The sequence below is a fragment of the Chroicocephalus ridibundus genome, chromosome 17, assembly GCF_963924245.1.
Source record: "Chroicocephalus ridibundus chromosome 17, bChrRid1.1, whole genome shotgun sequence".
NCBI classification, from domain to species: Eukaryota; Metazoa; Chordata; class Aves; order Charadriiformes; family Laridae; genus Chroicocephalus; species Chroicocephalus ridibundus.
In genome coordinates this window covers 5,528,402-5,552,105 of record NC_086300.1, presented here as the reverse complement: position 1 = coordinate 5,552,105, position 23,704 = coordinate 5,528,402, and the positions used below count along the sequence as shown (strand labels likewise).

At 54.7% G+C, this 23,704-nt stretch overlaps 1 protein-coding gene across 1 annotated transcript in view; it reads left to right on the top strand.

Annotated features, from left to right (window-relative positions):
• Nucleotides 1-23,184, top strand: part of CRHR1 (corticotropin releasing hormone receptor 1) — a 28,310-nt gene extending 5,126 nt beyond the window's left edge. Inside the window, exons 2-13 of the mRNA XM_063354615.1 lie at nt 3,750-3,834; nt 13,470-13,589; nt 14,853-14,938; nt 16,030-16,136; nt 16,502-16,622; nt 16,893-17,046; nt 17,293-17,353; nt 18,248-18,320; nt 19,448-19,533; nt 21,313-21,448; nt 21,651-21,692; nt 22,895-23,184. Coding sequence (XP_063210685.1) covers nt 3,750-3,834; nt 13,470-13,589; nt 14,853-14,938; nt 16,030-16,136; nt 16,502-16,622; nt 16,893-17,046; nt 17,293-17,353; nt 18,248-18,320; nt 19,448-19,533; nt 21,313-21,448; nt 21,651-21,692; nt 22,895-23,035 — 1,212 coding nt within the window. The 3' untranslated portion in view covers nt 23,036-23,184. The remainder of the gene's footprint in view (nt 1-3,749; nt 3,835-13,469; nt 13,590-14,852; nt 14,939-16,029; nt 16,137-16,501; nt 16,623-16,892; nt 17,047-17,292; nt 17,354-18,247; nt 18,321-19,447; nt 19,534-21,312; nt 21,449-21,650; nt 21,693-22,894) is intronic.
• The last annotated feature ends 520 nt before the right edge of the window (nt 23,185-23,704 follow it).

Genomic DNA, 23,704 nt, shown 5'->3' with positions numbered 1-23,704 from the left:
CTCTCCCTGCTTTGTGCAAAGCCGCTGGCTCGCACTGCTTCGTCCCGCTAATCGCTCCGCTCTCCAATTACAGCCCTGTCGGCAGTGGAAAACCCAAGCCCCATCTTAGATTGCTAATTAGGCTACGAGCCATCTATCTCGCTGCTCAGAGCTGTCAGCCCTTCCTGCCACGCAGATCCGATCTTGTTTGAGGCAATAAGATATCAAGAGGGGACAAGCCTGTCTCTGGGTAGTACGGTGCAGGGGGCTGACGTTTGACTCGGATGTGAATATATTAATTAATATCTGTGGATTGCTTTGGAGAGGGAAAGCACTGCAGGGGGACATTAATTCCTAATTGTTATTAATTGAATTTTGCTGCTAGGTCAGTGGCAGGTCACAGAGACTGATGCCGTGTGTGTGCGTGTGATTTTGCTGCTCACACCCACACTGGCAGCGAGACCCCCCAGCCTCCTCGTGCCCAAGAGCCGACACTGTCTCAGCCCGCTGCGCCGCATCTCCTGACCCGGGGGATCTGCCACCCTGTGTCCCTCACAGGCACAGGGAATGGCTCCGAAAACCCCAGTGGCATTGCAGCAGGACGCGGCTGGTGGTTCTGGATAGGAGCGACCTGCCCCGTGTGGTGCAGCGCAGCCTGAGCCACCTCCGGCAAACAGTGCTCCGTGCCTCAGTTTCCCTTCTGGGACTTGGAGGGTAGCGGGACACCAACTGCCACTGGTGTTTGCCGTGTGGGACACTGGAGCAGCGTCAGGTTTTGGTGCCTGAGCCGTGCAACAAGGACTGGTGGGGGCCGGCTGGTCCCGCTGTAGGAAACATGGGGGTGAAAGGAAGGAGTGAGCTGCTCCGCGAGGTCCGAGGTCAACCCAGTCCCACCAGCGTCTGTGGCCATGCCTCCCTGTGTGCAAAACAGAGGTGTTGCAGAGCCTGGAAGGGAGCTGGGTGGATGCTGAGGCAACAGCAGTGGAGCCACTGGGGGCTCCTGATGGAGGAGAAGCTGCTGCCAGTGTGGGGCCTCACGGGGCCCATGCAGTTCCCAGCAGAACCATCGTCCCCATGGGAGCAACTCCCCCCGGGCTGACCGGGACCTCTGTGCACAGCGTCTGCTTCTAGAAAAGCAGATTGCTTTTCTTTCCCCGTGCAGCCGAACGCTCAGCTGAAGCTCTCCGGGATTTTGGCAGTCTGAGAGAGGTCGTGGAGGTGTCCTTCGTTGCAGAGCATGATTTTCCGTAACCTATGTCCAAGCAGGGCCAGGAGGGCAGAGGGACACAGCCCCTCTCTGCCCTGAGCGCGACCCACTGCCGTTTCGGGGCTGTTGAGGCATGCTTGGCTCCAGCCCAGCCAGCCTGGGACCTGCTGGGCGCCATGTGGCATTACGGCAGCGATGCTCTGGCAGACGAAGCTCTTCAAGGACGGAGCTTTGACCTATTCTCTGTGCAAAGCCTGGGGAGGGGTTCAAGTAACCTGCACAGGGCAAAACAGGCAAGAGCCTGACCATCAGGGTACCACATCGGGATGCTTTTGGCTTGTGCAAATCCACCCGCAGCTGCCACCTTCCCCAGCTTGTTCTCCTCGAGCTGGTGCTGACGGGAGTGGGGAAAAAACCTCTGCCTCTGTCAAAAGCATCGGTCACATCGCAGTGAGACAAGACTGAGAGCCTGGTAAAAAAGCTGTTAGGGTTTGTTGTGTTTTGGGGAACCTTTTTCTTTCTTTCTTCCTTCCTTCTGTAGCTGTTGCAGCTCATTTACAAAGCCTGCAAAGAGCCAGAGACTGCGCTCCATCCACACCCCCCTCTAGCTGCAGCTTGGTCCGTGTTGCTGCTCAGTGCCAAGACCTCTCCCTGTGTCTGGAAGGAGAACGGGCACTGCCAGGCTGGAGCAGGCTGAGATTAGGAGAAACGCATCCAATTAACACTTGAAGGCCCGTTCCGGTAGGCAAACCATCCTGGCCCCTTTTGGAGGAACCTTTTTGTCCCAGCTACTGGTACAAAGAGCCACCAGGCCCGCTGGGCATCAGTGCAGAGGGGAGCCAGCCCTGCTACACCTCGCTTACCCCATGTCTGGAGTTCGGGGGGGGGGGTCTCAGCTTTCAGCAAAGAGACCCAGGAGGTGGCCAGCTCCTGCAGGACCAGCACAAGAGGAGCTCAGGGTAGGGTTCTGCTGCCGGATCCCCTGTGCCATCTGGAGCAGTCATAACAAGGAAGCTATTCTCAGCTCCATTTGTACGTCTGCCTGACATCTCTCTTGCTGTCAAAACCAGCTTTCCAAAGCAGTAAATAGTTGTTTGGAAAAGAGCAAGTGGGTGCTGAGCTTGTCTCCGTGTCTGAATAAACCCTGCTAATGCTTTGGTAAGGCGCAGGGGACTGCTGAGTGTGCCAGCAAGAGCAGCCAGTGTTCATGTGGCTAAAGGGCAAGAGGAGGACCTGCTCCTCCCTACTCAGAGCAGTTTCGAAGGTAGATGGCACTCGGGAAGGGAGATCAGGGACCAGCCTGGCCGGTGGGGAAGGCGGAGGTTGTTCGTTGCATTGGCTCAGCACAGGATGGTGTCCGAGCCCACCGCCCTGGGAGCCGGGAGCTTGCTCGCAAGTAGAGGAGGTGAAAGTAGAGGAGCCTTCCCACCCCCAGGCTCGGGTTTGAGTCCCCCAAGGGATCTGTGAGTGCTTGTACTTCGGGGCACGGCTCCACCGCTCAATCCAGCAGCGGTGAGCTTTCCTCCAAGGGGTTTTTGGACAGCCCTGGCAGGGCAGGCTCGGGGTGGGGGAAGTGGAGCTCAGCCTCGCCGTTGGCGTTCGTCCCTTGAGCAGAGGGGATCAGCGCCTGTCACCATGTCACGCGTCTATAAGCCAGAGGAGAAACTGGGCAGCTGCTCTGGTAGAAATCCATGTGTTTTGCAAAACAGCAGGTCCCCTCCTTCCGCCGTCTGCCTCCCTGGTGAGCCCTGGGTCTAACGGCACCGTCCCTCTGCCGTCTTCCACTTGCAATTGCCTTCCTCGGTTTTAGTTTCCCCAAACTCCCGCAAAGGCACAATAATTCGGTAGTAGCTTTTTCCAAAATAGCTCCCCATGCTGATGGAGTCGATGGTTTTCACTAGCAGCAGAGATGCAGAGCCACCCCGGAGCTGCTCTGGAGAAGGGATGGGATAGATGCTGGTCAATGCTTCCCAATGCAATGGGAATGGCAGCGCTTGCAGACAAGCCCTTCTCCTGAAAAAAGGCTTTAGCCAGACTCGGTTGACTGTGGATCAGATCTCCTTAAGGATGTGTATTAACATCTTCCCGCTGACAGCTTACAAGGCTGTGATTTTAATAAGGTATTGAAAATCTGAGCATGGTGTCAGGCTCATCATGTTTCCCCTGTCCGCTCTCAGGATGCAAAGACGCTAAAACTAAAAGTGTTGATTAAATTGCTAAATAGCAGAAGCCCCGTGGCCTGGCAGGGGCTGTGCAGGGCTGCAGTATGGTTTGCTGAGGGGGATAATTGGGGCAGGAGAGGAGTGGTGAGTGGGAAACAGAGCAGAGAGTGTCAGTCTCACCACCCCGGGCTGGATAAACCCAGCTCCTCTGGGCTGGGAAACCCGTCCCGCAAATGGGTACGTGTCCGTCGTGCAGCTTTGGGGGTGGCATCCACCAAGACATGGACAAGTTCAGATCTGACCCCCCTCCCCTGCTGCCGTGTCCGAGGAGGGATCGGGGGCTGGGGAAGCAGCATATTGCACGTATAACCCTGCCTGTGGTCTGCTCTCTCCCCGTGCAGGCGTTTCTCCTCTGGGATAGCCCAGTTGCAGCCTCCATCCAAGAGCAGTACTGCGAGAGCCTGCCGCCTGTCACCAACCACACGGGTGAGTGCCCTGCGTCCCCAGCGCCCACCTGCCATCCCCGGGGGACCCTGGTGGCAGGGATGGCTGGAAGAGGGGGTAAGGGGGTGTCTCTGGGCTGATCTGGGGCTTCCTGGCTCCTTTTCGGGGGGAGGTGGGATGTGCTGAGGCCGCGTTACTGCCCCGTGCTGGCTGCTGCAGCAGCCTCTTTGGAGGGTGACAGCTGAGGCAGGTAGAAGATGCACAGCTCAGAAGAGCCAAAAATAGAGAAAATAAATGTCTATTGGGCTGGGCTCGAGGGGGAGGTGGGCAAAGAGACATCTGCCTGGCCCCTGCTCCCATGCTGCCCTTTCTCTGCCATCCCAAGGACACTAGGACCTTTAAACCCTGTGTCCACCCCCCTCTGCCATCCCCCTGCCCAGGGGTGACAACTGGAGGTTGTGACTTCATGCAGAGACCACGTCACCAGTGCAGTGTGGCCACCATGTGCTCAGGGCTCGGCCACCCTCCATCCCCCAGCACTCCTAGATGTGTGTCACTGAGCACTTCGGGAGGCCACCAGCCACGAGGAGCTTCTGGGGCCATGGCCATGGCCAAGGCTGGCTCAGCCGAGCTGGGTGAGACCAGCAGGGTCATGGGCAGCTCACTCCTGCTCAACACCCGCACATGGGTTTGCATCCAACCAGGTCAGGCCCAAGATATGTTTGTGCCAAAACTGGCTGCTAGCCTATATTCAAGATGTGACTTGGATGTCACCTCAGCAGTGACAGGTCTGGTTCAGTGACAGGTTTTGAGGGAGGAAAAGTGGCTGAGGGAGAGGAAAGGAGCTCACAGGGATAAGGAGAAAAGTCCTCCCCAGCTCAGGGATGCTGCAGAGTTTGTTTTCCCACGTTTGAATGAAGACCAGAGCAGGCACCGAGCAATTTCCTGGCTTGCCCCGGTCCCTGCTGCTCGGAGCAGGTCTCTCCATCAGGGTGATGGATGGCTGCGGAAGTCCAGAGCTGACAGATGGCTGCCCGCCACCCAGCTCCCATTAACAGCAGCATTAAAAACTCCTTCTTAAAAAATTACAACTCGGCACCAGCTGATTCAGTGCCTGGCCGATTGGCAGAGCCCGGGGCACACAGCCCTGCAAGGAGCGTCCCCAGAGCACCCCCAGCCCAGGAGATGGAGGCGGAAAGCCAAGGAAAAGCAGGGCTGCCAGTGGCAATGGAAATGCCCCCATGTCTCTGGCCTGGGCACGGTGCAGACAAGAAACCTGGTGATCGCTCGTGTGCTTTGCTCCCTGAGGGTTTCATCACTCTGCTCAGCAAGGTGATTGTCCTTGGCCATGTTAGGCTGTGATAAATCATAGAATCACAGAATGGTTCGGGTTGGAAGGGACCTTAAAGACCATCTAGTCCCAACCTCCCTGCCCTGGGCAGGGACACCTCCCACCAGCCCAGGCTGCTTCAAAGCCTCATCCAGCCTGGCCTTGAACCCCTCAGGGATGGGGCAGCCACAGCTTCTCTGGGCAACCTGGGCCAGGGGCTCACCACCCTCACAGCAAAGAATTTCTTCCTCAGATCTCATTTAAATCTCCCCTCTTTCAGCTTAAAACCATTCCTCCTCGTCCCATGGTTCCTGTCCCTGCTCCAGAGTCCCTCCCCATCCTTCCTGTAGGCCCTCTTCAGGAACTGGAAGGGGCTCCAAGGTATCCCCGGAGCCTTCTCTTCTCCAGGTTGAACCCCCCCAACTCTCTCAGCCTGTCCTCACAGCAGAGGGGCTCCAGCCCTCGGAGCATCTTTGTGGCCCTACGCTGGCCCCGCTCCAACAGGTCCATGTCCTTCTTGTGCTGAGGACTCCAGAGCTGAACGCAGTGCTCCAGGTGGGGTCTCACCAAAGCGGAGCAGAGGGGCAGAATGCCTTCCCTCACCCTGCTGCCCATGCTTCTTTTGATGCAGGGGCGTTTCTAGGCTGCAAGTGCGCGTTGCCTGCTCATGTTGAGCTTCTCGTCCATCAATGGCATTTATTTTCTTCTTACCCATCTTCCCTGGTGCAACGCATGTCCAGCTCCATGGGTGCTGACCCGCAGAAGCACCGGCCAAGCACTGCAGGGACTTTTCTGTGATGCACAGACCAGCCGGTGGCATGACCCAGGGTCCAAGAGCATCCTCATGCCCAGTTCGTGGCCTTTGCCACCCACTGCTGAAACCCCCTGAGCCCAAGGGAGAGGGCAGAGAAGGGGGAGAATTTCTGCCGTGGTTTTGCTGATGGATGTGCCATGCCACCCTCAAGCTTTCTACAAGGATTGGGCTTTGCTCTGTAGGGATTTATTAGCATGAATCCAAGCAGGATTTAGTGTACCACAGTGCCCATCACCCTGAGACAGGGGAGCACAACATGTCAGGCTTCAGCTTCACAAAATCTCCAGGGCCTCCGGGCACCCAACCCGTCATCCCTGAGTAACTCATTAATTTGGGATGGGGCTGGCACACGTGAGAGCCGCTTCCAGCTCCGGGAGGGGGCTTGGAACAAGAGGTAGAGATGAAATTAATTGTCTTATGTCTGCTGCTTGGTAAGTGGAGCTCAGCGCCAGCCCTCATCCTCGGGGTCCATTTAAGCCCTGCCTGATTCAGGCAGCGATTCCTAGGGAGGGATATTTACAAAACTGCAAACTTTGTTTTGAGGCTATTTAACATGGAGAGTTGTTAGGATGACGCTAATGAGAATTGCAGCGATGCCGGGAGACTTAATTTGTTAGTGCCTGCGTAACCCTTGGGAAATGGCACATGCCGATAACACGAGCCCAGCGGTGTCCCGGCGCGTGGCTCAGCAGGGCATCAGCTGGATGTGCGGCCTCGCGCCCGCGTGCAGCATCCCTCCTCTGAAACGTAGCCCAGCATGGGTTCTCCTCCTCTTGCGGGTCGCCAGTCCCTTCGTTATTTAATCTCACACTTTTTAATGAGGATGCATGGCTGGACAGTGATATCACCAGGGCACCAGCGCGCTCCGAGGCACGTGCACTGAGCTGGAAAAGTCTCTGCTCACAGAAGTGTGGTGGAGAGAGACCCGGGGTGATGCTCACCGGGCTCATGGGGTGCAGGCGTTGCAAGCAAACCTTCATCCTGGGAAGCAAAGCAGCTGAGCCCCGCAGAGCTCCCTTGTCCTGCCCTCTTATCAGCACTGACTTACCCACCTTCCTTTAGGCGTGCTGTCCCCAACACAGGGCAATGTCCCTTGGAATTGAGAGTCCTTGCGCAGGCGTGATGGTCCAACTTCGTATTTTAGGAACGCGTCATTAATACCTCTCGGTGAGCCCCTGATTCTGGCCGGTGCTGGGACACACGGGCATCCACGCACAATTGGCCACTCCTTCAGAAAGGCTGCTTTCCTCAGCAGCAGTGAATGTTTTCTCCTCCAGGCTGAAATCATATCAAGCTGGACTTGAGGTGAACATGGTGCATTAGGAAAGTCAGGTCAGCGGCACCCCCAAACATCTGGAAGCCAAGAAATTCCCAGATTAGGCTTGCAAAGGAATGCAGCGAGGATCAGCATCCCTTGTCCGGGGTGGATAGGTGCCTGTCCCAAGGGCTCCCAGCCAACAGCTTGCCTCAGACCGCAAATTTGTCGAAGTGATGATTTCAGCTCCCCGGGGTCTGTGTGCAGCTGCTCCTCGCCTCGCCCTGCCACGAGGGGAGGGACAAGGTCACTTCACCCATCGGAGCAAAGCATCCCCCGGCAGCTGCAGGACCGCTTCCCGTCAGGGCACTTCCCTGGAGAAGGAAAGGGGAATCTGAGCAGATGGGAAAGCCTCTTCCTAATTAATAGATGAGGCTTTTCCAAAGCAGCCCAGCAGAAAGCACTCGAGCAGAGCGAGCTCGGAGCGCTCCCCGGGTTGTTTGGCTGTTTGTAGCATTCGAGCTTGGATCAGCCCAAGGAGTTGGCACCCCATTGCTAATAGCCCCGGCTGGTCCTGGCTGCACGATTCACTCCTTTAAGCTGTTAAACTGTTATCACAATAAATTGTTATCCTCAGTCCTGTGTGCGTGCTCAGGAGAGAGAGGGGAGCCCAGCTGATTCCTTCCCAGGAACGCAACGTTTCCTGCCATGCAAGTTCTCCTAAAGCAAAGGAAAAATGACACCAAAGCTAGGCAGAACTGAATAGAAATGTCTTTTTATTTTTTAAACTGGAGGCTTTTTCAAGGAGGGGAACGGAGCGTAGCTTGGCATTGCAATAAAGCAAATCAAGTTGGTCCAGATATAGCAAAAGCCTGTGGCTGAGAAGCACAGGGGAGCAGGGAGCGATGAGAGCATTTCCTTCGCAGGCACTTTATCAGACAGGTTTGGAAACACGTTTCACAGCGGGTGACAGTTTGACCAAGAGACTTTCCACACGCTCCAGCTCAGCTCCCCGAACCGCTGACGCTGCTCCAGCAGTCCCCGCTCCTGCCGCTGCCGTTTCATTCACCCACTGACTCCCCCGGGGGAGAGACTCGAATTTAAATTCATAAAGGTCAAATTAACAACATCAGCGCTTCTTTTCCCTTCAGCCTCGTTGGCATCTCTCCCACCAAGGCAGAAATACTCATAAAGGAGCTGAGCAGGGGCTAAAGAGGCAGCAATGAGTCCTGGCAGGGACTTGGCACCGAGGGAGAGCAGTGACACTGGGGCAGGTTTGGGAACCGTAAAATTTGAACTCATCTATATGGAAAAATCATAGTGCCTTAAGTGGGTACTTGTATCGATAAAGCCATTCTGCTCCATCATCTAGGACATGGGAATGTCAATAGAAACTTGCTTATATTCATAGATTTTATTGTAGGGGAGGAGGGAAGAAGGTGATGAGATTTTCTGGTAGGAAACAGTGTCCTGGCATGTCTCAGCGTGAGCGGCAGCTACAGCAGTTAAACCGCGCTTTGGACTGGATGCAGTAAAATCGTTGCCAGCTACTCTGTTCAGTCGTAGCCAAACTCCGAGTCTTTGCTAGGAAAACTCTGCCAGCGAGGGATTACGCTGCTTCGCTCACCCACCAGCAAAGCCTGGGGAATAAACCACTTGCTGCTACTGTTGGTAATAACACAACGCCAACCACTCTACGGGTCGTATCAGGAGAACAAGGTATTCCCCGAAACCCAGCCCGCTACATTATGCATTCGATAAATATATATGCTGTACATGGTCAATCTCAAATGACAACATTGAGCAGAGGCACCAAATACTAATGGCAGAAGCTAGGTTTGATGCCTCCTATTTATTCTTCTCCAGAACAGAGGCAAAGACCCAAGGGGACCATTGGTGATGGTGAATAGCAACAAGCCGAAAATTCATTACAAAGACACTTTGCTATCATAACACTTAATTAGCCCGTGTAATTATTTTACATTGAGGATCACGGAACTTGAATGCTTGGGAGGATTGCTGGGGGTTTTTTAAGGACCGGACTCCTACAAAGATAAATAGGAATATCCAAGGCCACTGAACGCAGTGCTGGAGGTCGGCTGTGAGCAGGGATCTGAGTATTCGGAGGCAACCACAGTGTCTCCCAGCCATATTGAGTAACCAACCCTGACTCAGAGAGAAGGCAAGCAGCTCCACCACCCCAATTCCAACCCCGCGTTAACATCAGTTGTCCCCCAGTGTCATTTCCCTCAATGCCTTGAGGTGTTATTCAAGCATTTAGCTCCGCAGCTGGGAATGAGCCACCCCTCCTGGGTACACCAGCGGCTTGAAATAAGAGCATCCCCCCCAAAGACCCCTGCTTTGGGGAAATAAGGTGTGATTTGGCCCCTCCTGCTCCACCGGTGTGGTGGAGCTGCTCAGGAGGGATAAGCGACCTTTTGCATGCCGTCTTCAGCAAGGATATTTTGATTAGATGGGGAGATGAAGCCCTGATTACCAAATGCAAATGCTGCAGCAGGGACACCCTCAAGGAGCCAGAGGCTCCAGGCAGCTCAGGAGGCAGCAGCAGCAACGCAGTCACCAAGGACATCAGGGATGGACTGCGATGATTGTGGTTGAGTAAAAGCTCAGGACGGGCAGAGATACGAGCTAAAACCTTTCAGCTGTTACTCAGCCTCCTGAGACGCCTTAGATAAATAACCCCGTCACTCCCAACCATGGGAATGAGCCTGTGATTCAGATTGCCATGGTCTCTCCTGGCCCCTTTGCGTTGCGCAAGGGGAGAGAGGCTTGGCCTGAGGTGTCGCTGGGCGCACAGCAGCAAGCTGGGATGCTGCGTTGGTGCAAAGCTGCGCCTGGTGTGAGACGAGAACGCGTTTACTGGCACGGTTATATCAGCACAACCTTTGCTTTACTCCTCTTCATACCCTCCCCGCAATGGTTGGATGGTACGGTAACGCTTCAGACCTCCTGGCATCAGCTCAAGAGCGCCGTGGCCACGCGTCTGGTGGTGCTGGCCCAGGATAAACACGCTCCATCCTCTTTAAATTTGCTCAAAATCTTTGACAGATTAGCTGGGACCGGAGAGCTTTGCCCTGCCAGGCTTCGCACGCTGCACGCCTTCAGCTCGGAGCCATCTCAGGGGCCTCTGGGAGTGGGGGAAGCAGGCTGGAGAAGGATGTTTTGTATAAACAGGAGGGATATTGCTACTGTTATCCTGAGACAGTTATTGTGATACACTTGTCTCTGTGTAAGTCCCTGGACGGCCACTTTTTTTCCTTCAGAAGAAAGAAAATGCGTTATGTTGCTTCAAAGCAACACAACCCGAAGAAAATAGGGTGAGAAGGGATTTGAGTGACTTCCCCCGTGCCACATTCCCCATCTCAAAGCAGGACTGGCTCCTTCCTACCCAAAATGCCATGTTTGTGTGCAGGAGGGAGCCAAATCGGGGGGATGGGGTGCAGGTAGGAAATTCATTGACCTTTCTTGCCGTAACGCTGCAAAGACCAAAGCCGCGTCTGTGCACCCGACGGTGCTGGGAAAGCTGGAGCAGACGTCTGGAGAACCTGGGAGAATAATCCCCCTGCAAATACGGATGGGCCACGAAGCAGATATGAAAGCATTTAGCACTGATACATATAATTTCCATGCTAAACAGTGCTTGAAGTGCCGGGAGCCGCGTGCCGCTGGGGAGCAGCTGGAGCAGATGGTCGTGCTGGGCAAACGCGATGTCGAAGCCCTCACGGCACCCTTCGCCTTCGCTGTTTTACTTAACCCTTCCCCAGCAGGAGATTTTTTTTTTTCTTCTTCTTCTTCTTCCTTATACGCTGGGGAGAACAGAAAGAGCAGCATCTGCTTTCTGCAGCTTTTCTTCATCAAGCATTTCTTAGTGTGAGCCTGGGAAAAATATTACAGGCACCCGCTAGATTAAAAACTGGTGGGTCAGACCTCAAAATGCCGCCTACAGCGGCGGCGGGGGGAAGCCTGCTGTGCACAGGGTGAAGTCCCAGGAGCCTCCGACAGCCTCTGCTCGCCCGGCTGCAGCCCCCAAGCCCCAATGTCACCCCGCAAAACCGACCCATGGGACAAAGAGGGGGCTGAACTGGTGATGCTGCTCCAGCTTCACCCCACATCCCTGCCGTGGTGGGACTGCCAGACCCGTCCACTCCGGTTGTCATCTGCTGGGTGGCCATAGTGCTTTAATAAGAGTGCCAATTAGCATTAAATCAAGTGCCTTGGAGAAATGTGGAGATGTTAAATGCAGACTTGAGCAGACGCGCAGCAGAACAACGCCACCTTTGTCTGACCACATCATTTCCATGAATCTGCCTTGGGTTTGGTTATTAATGGTATTGCTGCGGTTTTGTTCTCCTGACGGACAGTACCGTTGCTGCCGCTCTCTGGCTCTGCTGACTTTTAATTACTGAGCCTTCCTGCTTGTCCTCCCCGAGCAGTCTGCGCCTGTGCCCCAGCACGGCCCCTGGGCTGCGGGAGGGAAACCGAGGTGTGGGCGGCGGGGGGAGAAAATAGAGTTTGTGCTCAGCCCCATTGGTCACAGGGAGGGTTTTCAACGACTGCATGAGCTGCTCTGGGCATTAGCACTCTGCAACCCCCATTTTCCTATGCTGGGTTATTCCAAGCAAAGCTTTTCCTATTCCAGACACTCATGCGGCTTCTCACCTGGGTGGATTCCCAGGTGGCTAACAGGGAGGGCACTCGCAATTTAACTTTGTCCTTAGTTGAAGCAATTACCGCTTGTTTTTTCTCTACCTGGATGAATATTATCATAAAATTTTAAACAGGGACTTCATTTTCTGTGACCCTCTATTTCTCTGTCAAATTTGGGTCAAAAACAACTAAGGAGCTCAACGAATGCAAATGGCTGCAGATAAGCACAGACACGCACACTAGACGTGATTAAATGCACTTTGTTTCCTAAGAAATAGTGTCTTAAAACAGTTAACTTAAAGTGAAGGTTGCTGCAGCAACCATACACATTAGCAAAGCTAAAAGCAAAGGTCATTGTTAAAATTAATTTCTCACTACAAGCTATGGAAGGCAGAAGGTAACACTCACCACGCTCTGATGCTTCCCCAGCTCACACGCTTGGAAGTTGTTTTCCCTTACAAAGACGTTTGAAGAAACCCCTCCTTTTCTTTGAAGATTTGCTCTGAGAACACCCCAAGAAACCAAGGAGCCGATTTTTCCAATAATCAGTGAGAACAGATATTCCCCCGTGAAAACTTTCATCGTATTAACAACACAATATTTTGCCTTTTTTTTTTTTTTTTTTTTTTTTTTTTTGTTCAGTCGCTCTTTAGCCAGCGCTATCTGTAGGAAGTCTCAGGAAAGGCATTCGAATAACAACCATCGAGTCCGGGTGGAGTGGAAACGCGGTGTTCTCACACCCAGAGAGCTGTGAATTGGGGTGTTTTGTCTTAGGAAATGGCAATGTCTGTCTCTGCGCCGGCAGCACAAACATGTCGGGTACCCGGGAGTGGTTTGCACTGAACTCTGCCCCTTCCAGGGGTCTGCTGCCTGTCATGGATTGTATTATATGGATATTACAGCCGTTGTGCTTCCTACCTCACTTGGAGATGTAGCTAGGGCATATTTAGCTACAGTACATGTTGTTCTAAATATACACAAATTATACATAAAAAAGCCTGCAATCTGGCCTACCTAATGCCTCCGTTAGCACGCTTGTGTAGCTGGGAAAAGCACACAAGTCCTGTTTGCAACCTGAAATAGCAGCAACAGACTTGGAGCTCTCTTCCCAGGAAAGGCGGGAAGAGACCAACGGGAATGGCTGGGCAGGCGATCTTGCAGCCGGGTGTGAGAGGACTGGAGGGGCTCTGAGGAGCGTCCCACCAGCACCAGGCTGGAGTCATCCCTGGGAAAGGGAAAACCTGGCTGTTACGGGACTGGGTGCCAAAGTCATGGTTGAAGAAAGGAGCAAGGCTGGAAGACAAGAGCCAGGGAACCCCAAGCTGACTTGGGAAGCTGGGTCAGAAAACAAGGCTTGTGCCAGAACTGGGCCTAACCCAGGTGCTCAGACAGGACCAGGATGAGAGTCATGGTCATGATGGATCAACCAGCCCTTGGGGAGTCTCGGCACAGACCCCCTTTGGTGTCTGCCATGAGGCTCTTCTGGGGGCTGAGCTTGCCATGACCCATTGTCCCCCATTCTCGAGGCAAACCTTGAACCTTCAACAGCCTGGAGGTGGCCCACAGTGGCCCACAATTCTCCACTAACTCTCTACCCTTCTTCCCCACAGGTCCCCACTGCAACGCCTCCGTAGACCTGATCGGCACGTGTTGGCCCCGGAGCGCGGTGGGACAGCTGGTTGCTCGACCCTGCCCCGAATATTTCTATGGCGTGCGGTACAACACCACGAGTAAGATGAGCAGCACTGGGGGGGGACATGGTGGACGAGGGATGGGGGAGTTCAGAGAACCATGAGCATCAGAGGCATGAGTGACAATACACCCCTGGGTGCAGAACTCATTGGGGAGCTCTGTGGGATCCATCAACCGAAAAAGAAAAATGCCCTCATATCCCAAATTTTGGGAGAGTGGTTTCACAGCAGCAGCTTTATAAGCAGGTCCTCCTGGACAGGGCCTCATGAAGGGGGAGGAGGCTGATGTCCCCATCTTGGGGACAGGGGAAGAAGAGTGAGCCTGCCCTGCTGTCAGAGGTGGCACAGAGGTCTGCAACCCCCAGCTGAGCAAGGACTGGGGGACCTTGAGGCGCATCCCCTCCCAGCATGGGTGACTGCGTTGTCACTGCCAATGATGTGCTGGGAACAGGGGACAAAGCAAAGGCACTTGGAAAGTGCCCAAAGCCATTCCTAGCACCTGGTTGAGTTTCTGACCACCCAAGTGCTGGTTTTGATGGAAAAAAAACCATCTTGCTTCCTGCAGAAAACATCAGTTTTTCCATCCCCCACATTTTTGCGGCAGCGGAAGACGGCGTGCGTACGGCTCCTGCTCTGCGGTGCCTCTCATGCCGTTACAGGATTCTCTCTGCGTTAATCCCTACTTGTGCCTGCCTAAGAGCCATCCCCATCCCCGTCCCATCCCGTCGCCCTGATGAGGCTCACGGTCTCTCCTGTTAATAGCTGAAGCCCAGGATCGCCCCAGTGCTGGCATCACCCCAGCGCTGACGCTAATCGGGGGCTGCTCCGAGGCTGTCGTGGCCGTTCCTTCCCAATTAGCCTTGCCACTCGCCGTCCTTGCTGAGAGGCAAAGAAAGCTCCTAACGCAGGGAAAGAAGTGAAAACCTCATGCTGCCATTGAAGCAGCACTCACAGGATGGCATGCGATCGGTGGAGCAAAGGGCGCAGAGGAGAGGAAAAGGAGAGTCAAACTCATGCTGCCCCCACTGCATCTCTGTGGTGGGAGGCGCTGGGGACCCCAAGTGCCGAGGGGCAGGGCTGGTGCAGACCCAAAGCCCTTGAGCGGGTCTGAAACGTTCCAAGCATTTTGGTTCTGCAACCGCAGCCACGGCAGCATCTGAGCTGGCTTCAAAGCAAAACATGCCGCTGGCTCGATGCCAGCGACCCCCTCCGTAAGTGACAATCACCAGGTCATCTGACAATGCCATCTTTGTGCCCATCCTCACACACCGCTAACCCTTCGACATGCACCCTGTCTTTCAGATAATGGCTACAGGGAGTGCCTCGCTAACGGGAGCTGGGCAGCGCGGGTCAACTATTCCCAGTGCCAGGAGATACTCAGCGAAGAGGTAGGACCTCAGCAGCTCCTCAGCCGGGCTTTGGCAGGAGGGTGAGGGACAGGCAATGGAGTTCTGAAGGACAACAGCATCCAGGTCAGGAATGGCCCAAGGGAGCTGTAGGCTGGGCATGCAGCAGCATCCCAGATATAAGGTTGCCTGCAGCATATATGACCCCTTTCTTGATGTGCATTTTCATTCCCTGCCAAAAATAAAGCCACGCCTGTTTCCTTCCCTGTTAAAAATCCAAGAGGGTTTGTGGTGTGAGGTCTCCTGGCCCCGGGGCCGCTGGATGCAGATCAGCATGCCCTCCCGCCCCATCACCCTCCTCCAGCTCCCTCCTAACGCAAGCACTCAGTGCAAACCCCATCCCTCCCTGCTGACAATGAAATAAAGGAGATGTTTAGGAAGCTGGAAAGGATTTAAAAAAAAGGGAACCAAGAATTATAAGCCCCTGAGTAGGTCAAGCCACCCCTCAGAGCAGAGGGGAAGAGATATGGGCTGTTCATTTGCAGTTGATAACCACCTCTGGTATTTAAGATGCTGACATCTCTTGCCAGGAATGGTTTTCTCACTCAGTTAATTGCTAATTCACAGGTTGGATGAGTGCCTAACAGCAGGAGCAATCAATTAATTTAATTATCACTCACATCTTCCTGAGATCCCCTGCTCCCTCTGCCCAAATTCATCCCAGCCTTTCAGCTGCCCTCAGGGCAACGGGGAATGAACTGAGACATCAGATGTCACGTAGCCGGCGAGCTTGGCTGAGTTACAGCAGGATTTCCTCAGACGAGGGGCTGGGGATGTCCCAGCGCTGAGGAGCGGTGATGTAGGGACAGCAACCCTGAGCTGCCCTGGCGTGGGTAGGGTATGAAATGCCTGAGCCCTCTGAAGGGCCAGGTTGCTGCCTCTCCTGTCCTCTATCCAACCAGCCACGTCCCCTTCCAGCCCCACCTCCACTGTCCTGCACCAGGTGGGCTCCAGTCGCCTTGTGAAAAAGGGCCCAAAACGTGCGGTGCAGCTCTTGGATGTGATGTGGTGGTTTTGTGATGGTGGTGGTACCCGGGGCTGCTGCTGACCCTCTCCCCATCTCCCCCCACCAGAAGAAGAGCAAGCTGCACTACCACATCGCCGTCATCATCAACTACCTGGGGCACTGTGTCTCGCTGGGGGCCCTCCTCGTGGCCTTCGTCCTCTTCATGCGCCTGCGGTGAGTGACCTGACTGGCTGGGTGGACAAGCCCAGAGAGGTCACCCCACGGCCATCATGTTTTGCCATATCCACCCCCATGGCCATTGCTTTCCAGTCTGGAGGGATCGTGCCTATCTCAGGGTTATTTTCCTCCTGCTGCTTTTTTTAACGCACTCGGTTATGGAGGCAGAGGGTCCTCCTTGGTGCCTTCCAACTCCTGGCCTTGGTCCTGTGCACCTCACCCAGGGCATGGCCCCAGCAGCTCACGCTTTGCATCCCAACAAAGACATTCAGCTCCACAAACAGTCCTGTCTCCCAGCCCACATGTGTCCGGCCCCCAAACACCCACCATGCTCTGACGGTCCCTTATCTCCCCATCTCCAGGAGCATCCGCTGCCTGAGGAACATCATCCACTGGAACCTGATCACAGCCTTCATCCTACGCAACGCCACGTGGTTCGTGGTGCAGCTCACGATGAACCCGGAGGTGCACGAGAGCAATGTGGTAGGTGCAGCTCTGCCAAGCAGCTGGCCTCAGCCCGGTCCTGAGCTGTTGAGGTGTGCGGGGAGCTCGAGGACCCTAACAATGATGCCACAAAAGCAGCTTGAGGGGCCAAACAGGGCTGCCTGCTGGTTGGAGGACAACCCCAGCTTATAAGGAACATGGGTTCAATTGCTCGGCTGCAGTCTGTGTTGCTCTGTGTATTGGTTTCACCACCGTTAACACAGAGCTCTGCTCTTCACCCTCCACCTCTCCTCCTAACCCCCTCGGCAGGTCTGGTGCCGCTTGGTCACTGCTGCCTACAATTACTTCCATGTCACCAACTTTTTTTGGATGTTCGGCGAGGGCTGCTACCTGCACACGGCCATCGTTCTCACCTACTCCACGGACAAGCTCCGCAAGTGGATGTTCATCTGCATTGGCTGGTGTAAGTACCAGGATTTCCCCTTCACCCACCAGGTACCCGGGGCTATAGTGATGCCCACCCCCATCCTCTGCTCCAGCTCTTCTTGTACCCAAATAGCTACAAGAAGGTTGCCAGGAGCAGGAGGATGGGATTTGCATGCCCATATCAGCTCACCCAGTGGTTTACCCTGTGCGAGAAAATTGCTGTTACAGCATGATTTGGTGGCAAGGTTGCACCCCTGAGACTCATCCGTGTGTTCATCTGCAGGTATCCCCTTTCCCATCATCGTTGCCTGGGCCATCGGGAAGCTGTACTACGACAACGAGAAGTGAGCCTGATCGCTCTCATTCCCCATTCTCCTTCCTATCCCAATTACCCAGAGCCAGGGGCTGTGGCAGGCATGGATCCTACCGGGAAGGGCTGACACAAGGCAGGGAACATGGAAAGGGTGGGAGGAAGAAAAGATAATATTATTCCGTTCCTTCTTTTATCTCACCTTTAGGCTTTCTGCCGCATGAGCCCTGCCTGCGGCCGCCTGCTGCTGCATTTTTCCCTTCAAAGGGCAAATTTTTAAGGGGGGAAAAAGCAAGATTAAGGCAGAGCTCCTACAATGTGTTTGCTAAATGGAGCTGGAATTTAATCTACCAGCAGAGATATAAACTACCACCACCTGAGCCATTTTCACAGAGACTTGCTAATGGAGGACTTAACAGGCACCTGAGAGTTCATCCTGCGGACTGAGAAGTTAAAAGGAGCCCGTTTAGATGAATGGCAGCTTGTCTTGTTTTTCGGTGCTAGTTCTGCCCCCTGACTTTGGCAGCCCTGTGCTACACACGCAGGCAGGGCACTGATTTAACAAAACCCCAACAAGGTGCTCCCGGGACACGGATGCACCTGCATGAGCTCCCACAGGGTTTGCTGGGGACAGAGCCAACCACCACCTGGGGGCATGTGAGGTTGTTCCTGCTTGTCCTACAATAACCAGTTCCCGCATCCGTACGGGGCCCATAAACACCCCCACAAGCCCCCAGGCGCCTCTATACACCAGGTTCCCAGGGAAGCTATTCCATAACGGCTACAGCAGTTTAAGCTGTAGTGGTTTTACCCTGTGGACAGTGACTTACAGAGATTGTGCAAGGACAGGAGTAAATCCAGGTCACTCACACTGCAGGCTTGTCCCCAACACCAGATGTCCCTGACGCTGCTTGTCCTTGCCTTGCAGGTGCTGGTTTGGGAAGCGAGCGGGAGTTTATACCGACTACATTTACCAAGGCCCCATGATCCTGGTGCTTCTGGTAAGAGCAAAGCGACCTTGCTTGCTAAAATTAGGGTCCTTCCCATCTGCACGTAGGATAAGGAACCAGGGTCTCGCCCCCTCCTGCAGCATCGCCCCGCGGCAGCGATGCCTCTCGCCCTGCAAGCCCAGCTCCCTGCACCCAAACTGCACCTTCAGCAAATCTGGGCGCCTAACCCGCAATGAGAAATGGCGTGCAGGGATCCTGATGGCTTGGGATGGACTAGAAAGGGAGCCTGGAAACCTCATTCCGATAGGGGTGGTCCCATCGGCAGACTCCCACATGCATGAGTAATTCCCTCCATCCCTGCCCTGGCACTATTTGGGTGCAGGTGGGTGCCCTGCCAAGCATTCGCAGCAGCCTGGGGACCTCAAGCCCATTCCCCGATCCACATCGCTTTGCTCCTGGCCCTTGGCTGAGCAACGATGCTTGGACCAGGGGCCATAGGGAGCATAATTTGCTGGGGCTTTGCCCTTTTGGGAAGGGACACAGAGGTGGCATGTCACAAGCAGCAGTGCCAGGGCCCAGCCCCTGTTTGTAGGGGGAGAGCCGTGCACGAGGTCCCACAGCTTTTCGTCCTTCCTTGCCCAGTGCTAAGAAAGCCTGAGGGAGTACTAATCACCAGCACCAACTGGCCTGGCTGAATAATTGAGCCTGCTTCTCATTTCCCAGCCCGTCAGGTAGCCAGGCCACTTCTAATTTGTGTCAATTGTGCTCGGGTCCCAGTGCTGCCTTCCCGTGCCTTTGTTAGCGGTTTGGCAGCTGGGAGAGTGGCCAAGTGGCTCCTTGCTGTGACGGCAGCCACTCTCCCCAAATCCCTTCGGCCGCCTTATATTCCCCCTCCAACTTCTTTCCCTTCAGCCCTTTACTCTAACACTTGCTCTCCCTCGCTGATCTCCTGATGTGTCCTGCTGCCCTGCTCCCTTGAAAAAAACCTCCTAAATCTTATTGCTAAAGTGCTTTAAGAATGATAAATGCAGATGTCCTGTTCGAGTGCGTGGAAGGCAGTAGACCAGGTTCAAGAGGAAACATTCCCATTTCCCCTGGCACAGCCTGTTGTGTGTGCTGAGGAAATGGGATGCAACACTGGGGGAGCAGACGCTAACCAGGTGCCCTCTTCCTTCCAGATCAACTTCATCTTTCTGTTCAACATTGTCCGAATCCTCATGACGAAGCTCCGAGCTTCAACCACGTCGGAGACGATCCAGTACAGGTAAGAGTGCGAAAGAAGCAGAAAGCAGACCTAGAAACTTCATTAGCGCAATTAGTGGGGATTGGAAGAGCCCCATCAGCCAAGTGTCTAGGGGATGGGAGCGTGGAGAGACATCAAAGGATGCATGTGGCCATTGCATCTGGGGTTGTTCAAAAATCCTGGCCAGTGAGAGCTTTGTGATGGAGAACATGGATGGCTCGATTTGCTTTTGAAGGGAGCCATTGGGAGCTGAGTCTCTTTGCAAAAGCCTTTGCTGGTGGGACCTGATCAGCTCACCGGGCTCGGAGCTGTAAATCCTGGCGCAGAGGTGAGAATTAAATCGCTGCTTGGCAGCAAAGCAAAGGCTGAGGGAGAAGTCACGAATCAATGCCACCCCAAACACCTCCTCCGAAGCCACAAGGAGAAGGCAGCACTCTTGGCAGCACAAGGCAGGAAGATTTAACCCTTCCCTGCTGGGGAATATTTTGCAGACAACTTGGAAGGTGCACGGTCAGAGCAGCCCTCCGAAGCAGCTGGAACAGGAGAAGACACCCGGGTCTTCATCAGTGCTTCTCTGCGGATCATTTTCTGGGCAGGAATCAGGGATCTCGCTGCGTGCTGGGTCAAGAGAAGCAGGGCTGGGGTGGAGGGTGGCTTTTCCAGCTGAGAATGGAAAAATTCAGATGCTCTCATTGGGAAATGCCAGCTTGCTTCATCACGGAGTGTTGAGCTGGGATGAACGATTCAGCTTGGGGTGAGCAAAGATGAAGGTTATTGAAATAGGCTGGTTGGCCTCAGGCAGCAATTTTGAGAGACTTCTGGTTTTCCAGTATTTGCCTGATTTTGGCAGGGAAGGTTTTTCACCTTTGGGCAGAAGAACGTTTTTTTCCCAGAAAAATTTTGTGGGACAGGAAAGCTTGGAGAGTTTGGTAGGTTTTTAAACCATGCAGTCCTGCTTAAACCAGGCAAGGGACAGCCCTGGAGGGCTCCTGCTCACCTTAGACGATGGCTTTTGGTAAAAACCTGATGGACGCCCTCGCTACCATGGCTGCTCCCCCGGGGAAGCCACACCAGTACATGTGCTGTCCCTGGTTTGACAGCCTGAAGATGCTCGTGCCTTCCGTTATTTCCAGCTCCTCCGTGCCATCTGCCAGCTTGTGTCGGTGGCTATGGCTCTCCTCCAGGTCAGCGATGCAGCACAGGTCCCGGGCCCCGGCCCTGCCCAGCCCAGACCCGCCAGGGATGACTTTTCCTATTTTCAGCTAATGTTGGAATCTGTCCATTAACAGGATTTTTTAAGCAAAAAGCCTTGGCTTGGCGTTGTTGTTGTCCCCTAATCCAAACGAATGAGATGCCAAGCCCCAACTCTTCCTCTTGTATCAGCACTATTACTTTTCACAAACTGCACTTGTAATCTCATCAAGAAAAGTATCAAATTAATTATCTGAGATAAGTTTTTTCATAAACCCATGTTGAAGGGCGTGAATTATTTTATCCTCCTTAATTCCTTTTTAACCGAGCCCTAGATCAGCCAAGCAATCATTTCACGCCAGCTCAAGGTCAGGCCTCCGCTATCCACCGCCCTTTTCTGGATAAAGGAACCACAGAAGGTGCCCAGTGCTCAAACCAGTCCCATGGCTTGGGGATCGCATCGGAAAATAGCCCGGCTCTGCTCCATCCTCCCCTAGTCACTGGTTTGCCCAGACCCAGAGAGACCAGTCTGGTGCTGGGAGTGGGATGGGGAGAGTTCCCATGCCCAGAGCCGCCCTGCAGCAGCTCAAGTCCATGTTTTCTCCCCAGGAAAGCAGTCAAGGCCACGCTGGTGCTGCTGCCCTTGCTGGGAATAACCTACATGCTGTTCTTCGTCAACCCGGGGGAGGATGAGATCTCCAGGATCGTCTTCATCTACTTCAACTCCTTTCTGGAGTCCTTCCAGGTATGGTCCTCAGCGCTAGCTTCCGACCCAGTCCCCCCACCAAGGGATGCGGAGGAGCACAACCTGTGGCTGATGCCTCACCCTGTTCCTGCCCCCTCCCAAAAACAGACCTCCCCAAACCCCAGGGCTGCTCCAAAGCTCCTGAGCCTGGGGGTGGCTGCTGGCCGTAGCTCCATGGTGACTGCTGCTTGTCTCCTTCCAGGGCTTCTTTGTCTCCGTCTTCTACTGCTTCCTGAACAGCGAGGTGAGCACCAGGGGTTGGGGGCGGGGGGGTGGTTTCTAGAGCCTTCCTTGCCAGCAGATGCAAGCTCAGCCCAAGGCTCTGCCCCTGCACAGAGCTCAGAGGGTGCCGGCACCCAATGCCCCAACTGAAGGCGTCTGCCATATCGGTCAGTACGTTACCTCCAGCTCCAGACACAGGCTGTGCCTGGATGGGAATGGCTGTGGTCGGTCTCCTCCTTTGGAGGAGGAAAATCGACCCCTGGGAAGAGATGCTCTTGGGATGCACCCGTGCGATTTGGTGCAGCAGAAGGGCCCAGTGTCCCCTCATCCCTGGGAAATCCTTCCCCAGGGTGATCTCCGCACACCCGGCATATGGACAGGGGCATCTCCCAGGCTCTGACCCAAACCACAGACAGCAGAAAGCGAAGGAGGTGAGAGCAGAGGCTGATCGTGGGGCTGATCATTTGGGCAGCTCTTTCCTCTGTCTCCTCCCAAATGATCTTGCACCTTTGCTGGCTCAGGAGGGTTTGCCCCAGGCAAGCTTGCTTCATTACAAAATCGGAAATAATTGATGCAGGATGAAAAGGGACTGGACCAGGGCTAGCTGGTGAACCAGGAGCATATCACACCGTGCGATTCATGGTCCTACATCTCTCGAGCCCAGCTGGGCTGGCTGGGGATTTCGGTGCTCACCCAACTGCACCGTCTCAGCCGCCGGCATCCAGTGCCCACCTCCCAGGGCCACCCCACGCTGCAGTCAATGGAAAGGCATTTCTTCACCGTTTACCTGCCACACAAAGCACTTGGGCTGTTGTAGGGTGGAATTAATGTCAAAGAAATGCCACTAGCATGAACCAGACAAGCTGTAAAACCTCCCCAACTATCTCTCACTCCCCTCCCAGCCCCTTACAGCATCCGATGCAGCGTGTGAGATGCCGGCTGTCCTGCAGAGTCCCTTCTCAGATTTATTTCACCACCTTGTTTCCATTTTGTGCTCAGAGGCGCCATTGGTCGGGTTCATCTCTCTTCACAGCTGCAAGGGCTGCGTTTCACCAGCATCCCATCAAAGGGTGCCCTGGGAGGTGACAGGGGCTGCCGGGACCCTGCAGGGTTTTGGCAGCAATTTTGGTTGAAAGGCTGAGGATGGGGATGGTTGGTGCCTCTGAACAACTGCAGACAGCTGTGCGGTGACTAAATGTCCTCTCCTCTCTCTCGCACCCCCAGGTCCGATCAGCTGTACGGAAGCGGTGGCACCGATGGCAGGACAAACACTCCATCCGCGCCCGCGTGGCTCGGGCCATGTCCATCCCCACCTCCCCGACCCGTGTCAGCTTCCACAGCATCAAGCAGTCCACGGCCGTCTGAGCCAGCAGCGAGCTGCCCTACGGGATGGGGGAACCAGCGTCCCTGCTGCGTGGGACCCCCGACATGGCACAGCACAGGACCCGGGTCCTGCCTGCACCCACCAGTCTTGCAGAGGACACACAAACTCGCTGCAGCCATGGCAAACCCTACAGAAGCTCCTGTCCTGCTTGCTGGGGCAGACCTGTAGAATAGGACAGCTGAGATGCTGCTTTGTCATGTCCCTGCCAGCGGTGTGACCTGCTGGGGTGGCAGAAGGCGCCAGAGGAGTTCGGAGGGGTCGCAGCAGCCTCCCTGCCTGCCTCCATCCTGGGTACAACGCCCCATGTCCCACCGCTGCCTCTCTCGAGTTTCTCGCTGCTTTGAGGTGACAGGACACCAGGACATTGCTGGGACAGCTTATGGGGCTAATCCCTTGGGAAGCTGGGTCAGCTTTCCAGTGAGTGCATGCTGGGATACTGCCGGGGGGTGAAAAACCCTCTGGGGGGACCAAAGTCCTCTGGGTCGATGGGGGATGGATGGAGAGCCCTGGACTGATGGCAGACATTGCTTTATGTGGCTGTGTTTTTGTAGCACTGGGATTATTTGAGCCCTTCCCCTGCTCCTCGCCTGGTCCCCAGGAGGTCCCATAACTGCTGCTTGGTCTGACCAGGTCATTTCTCATCTCGACAC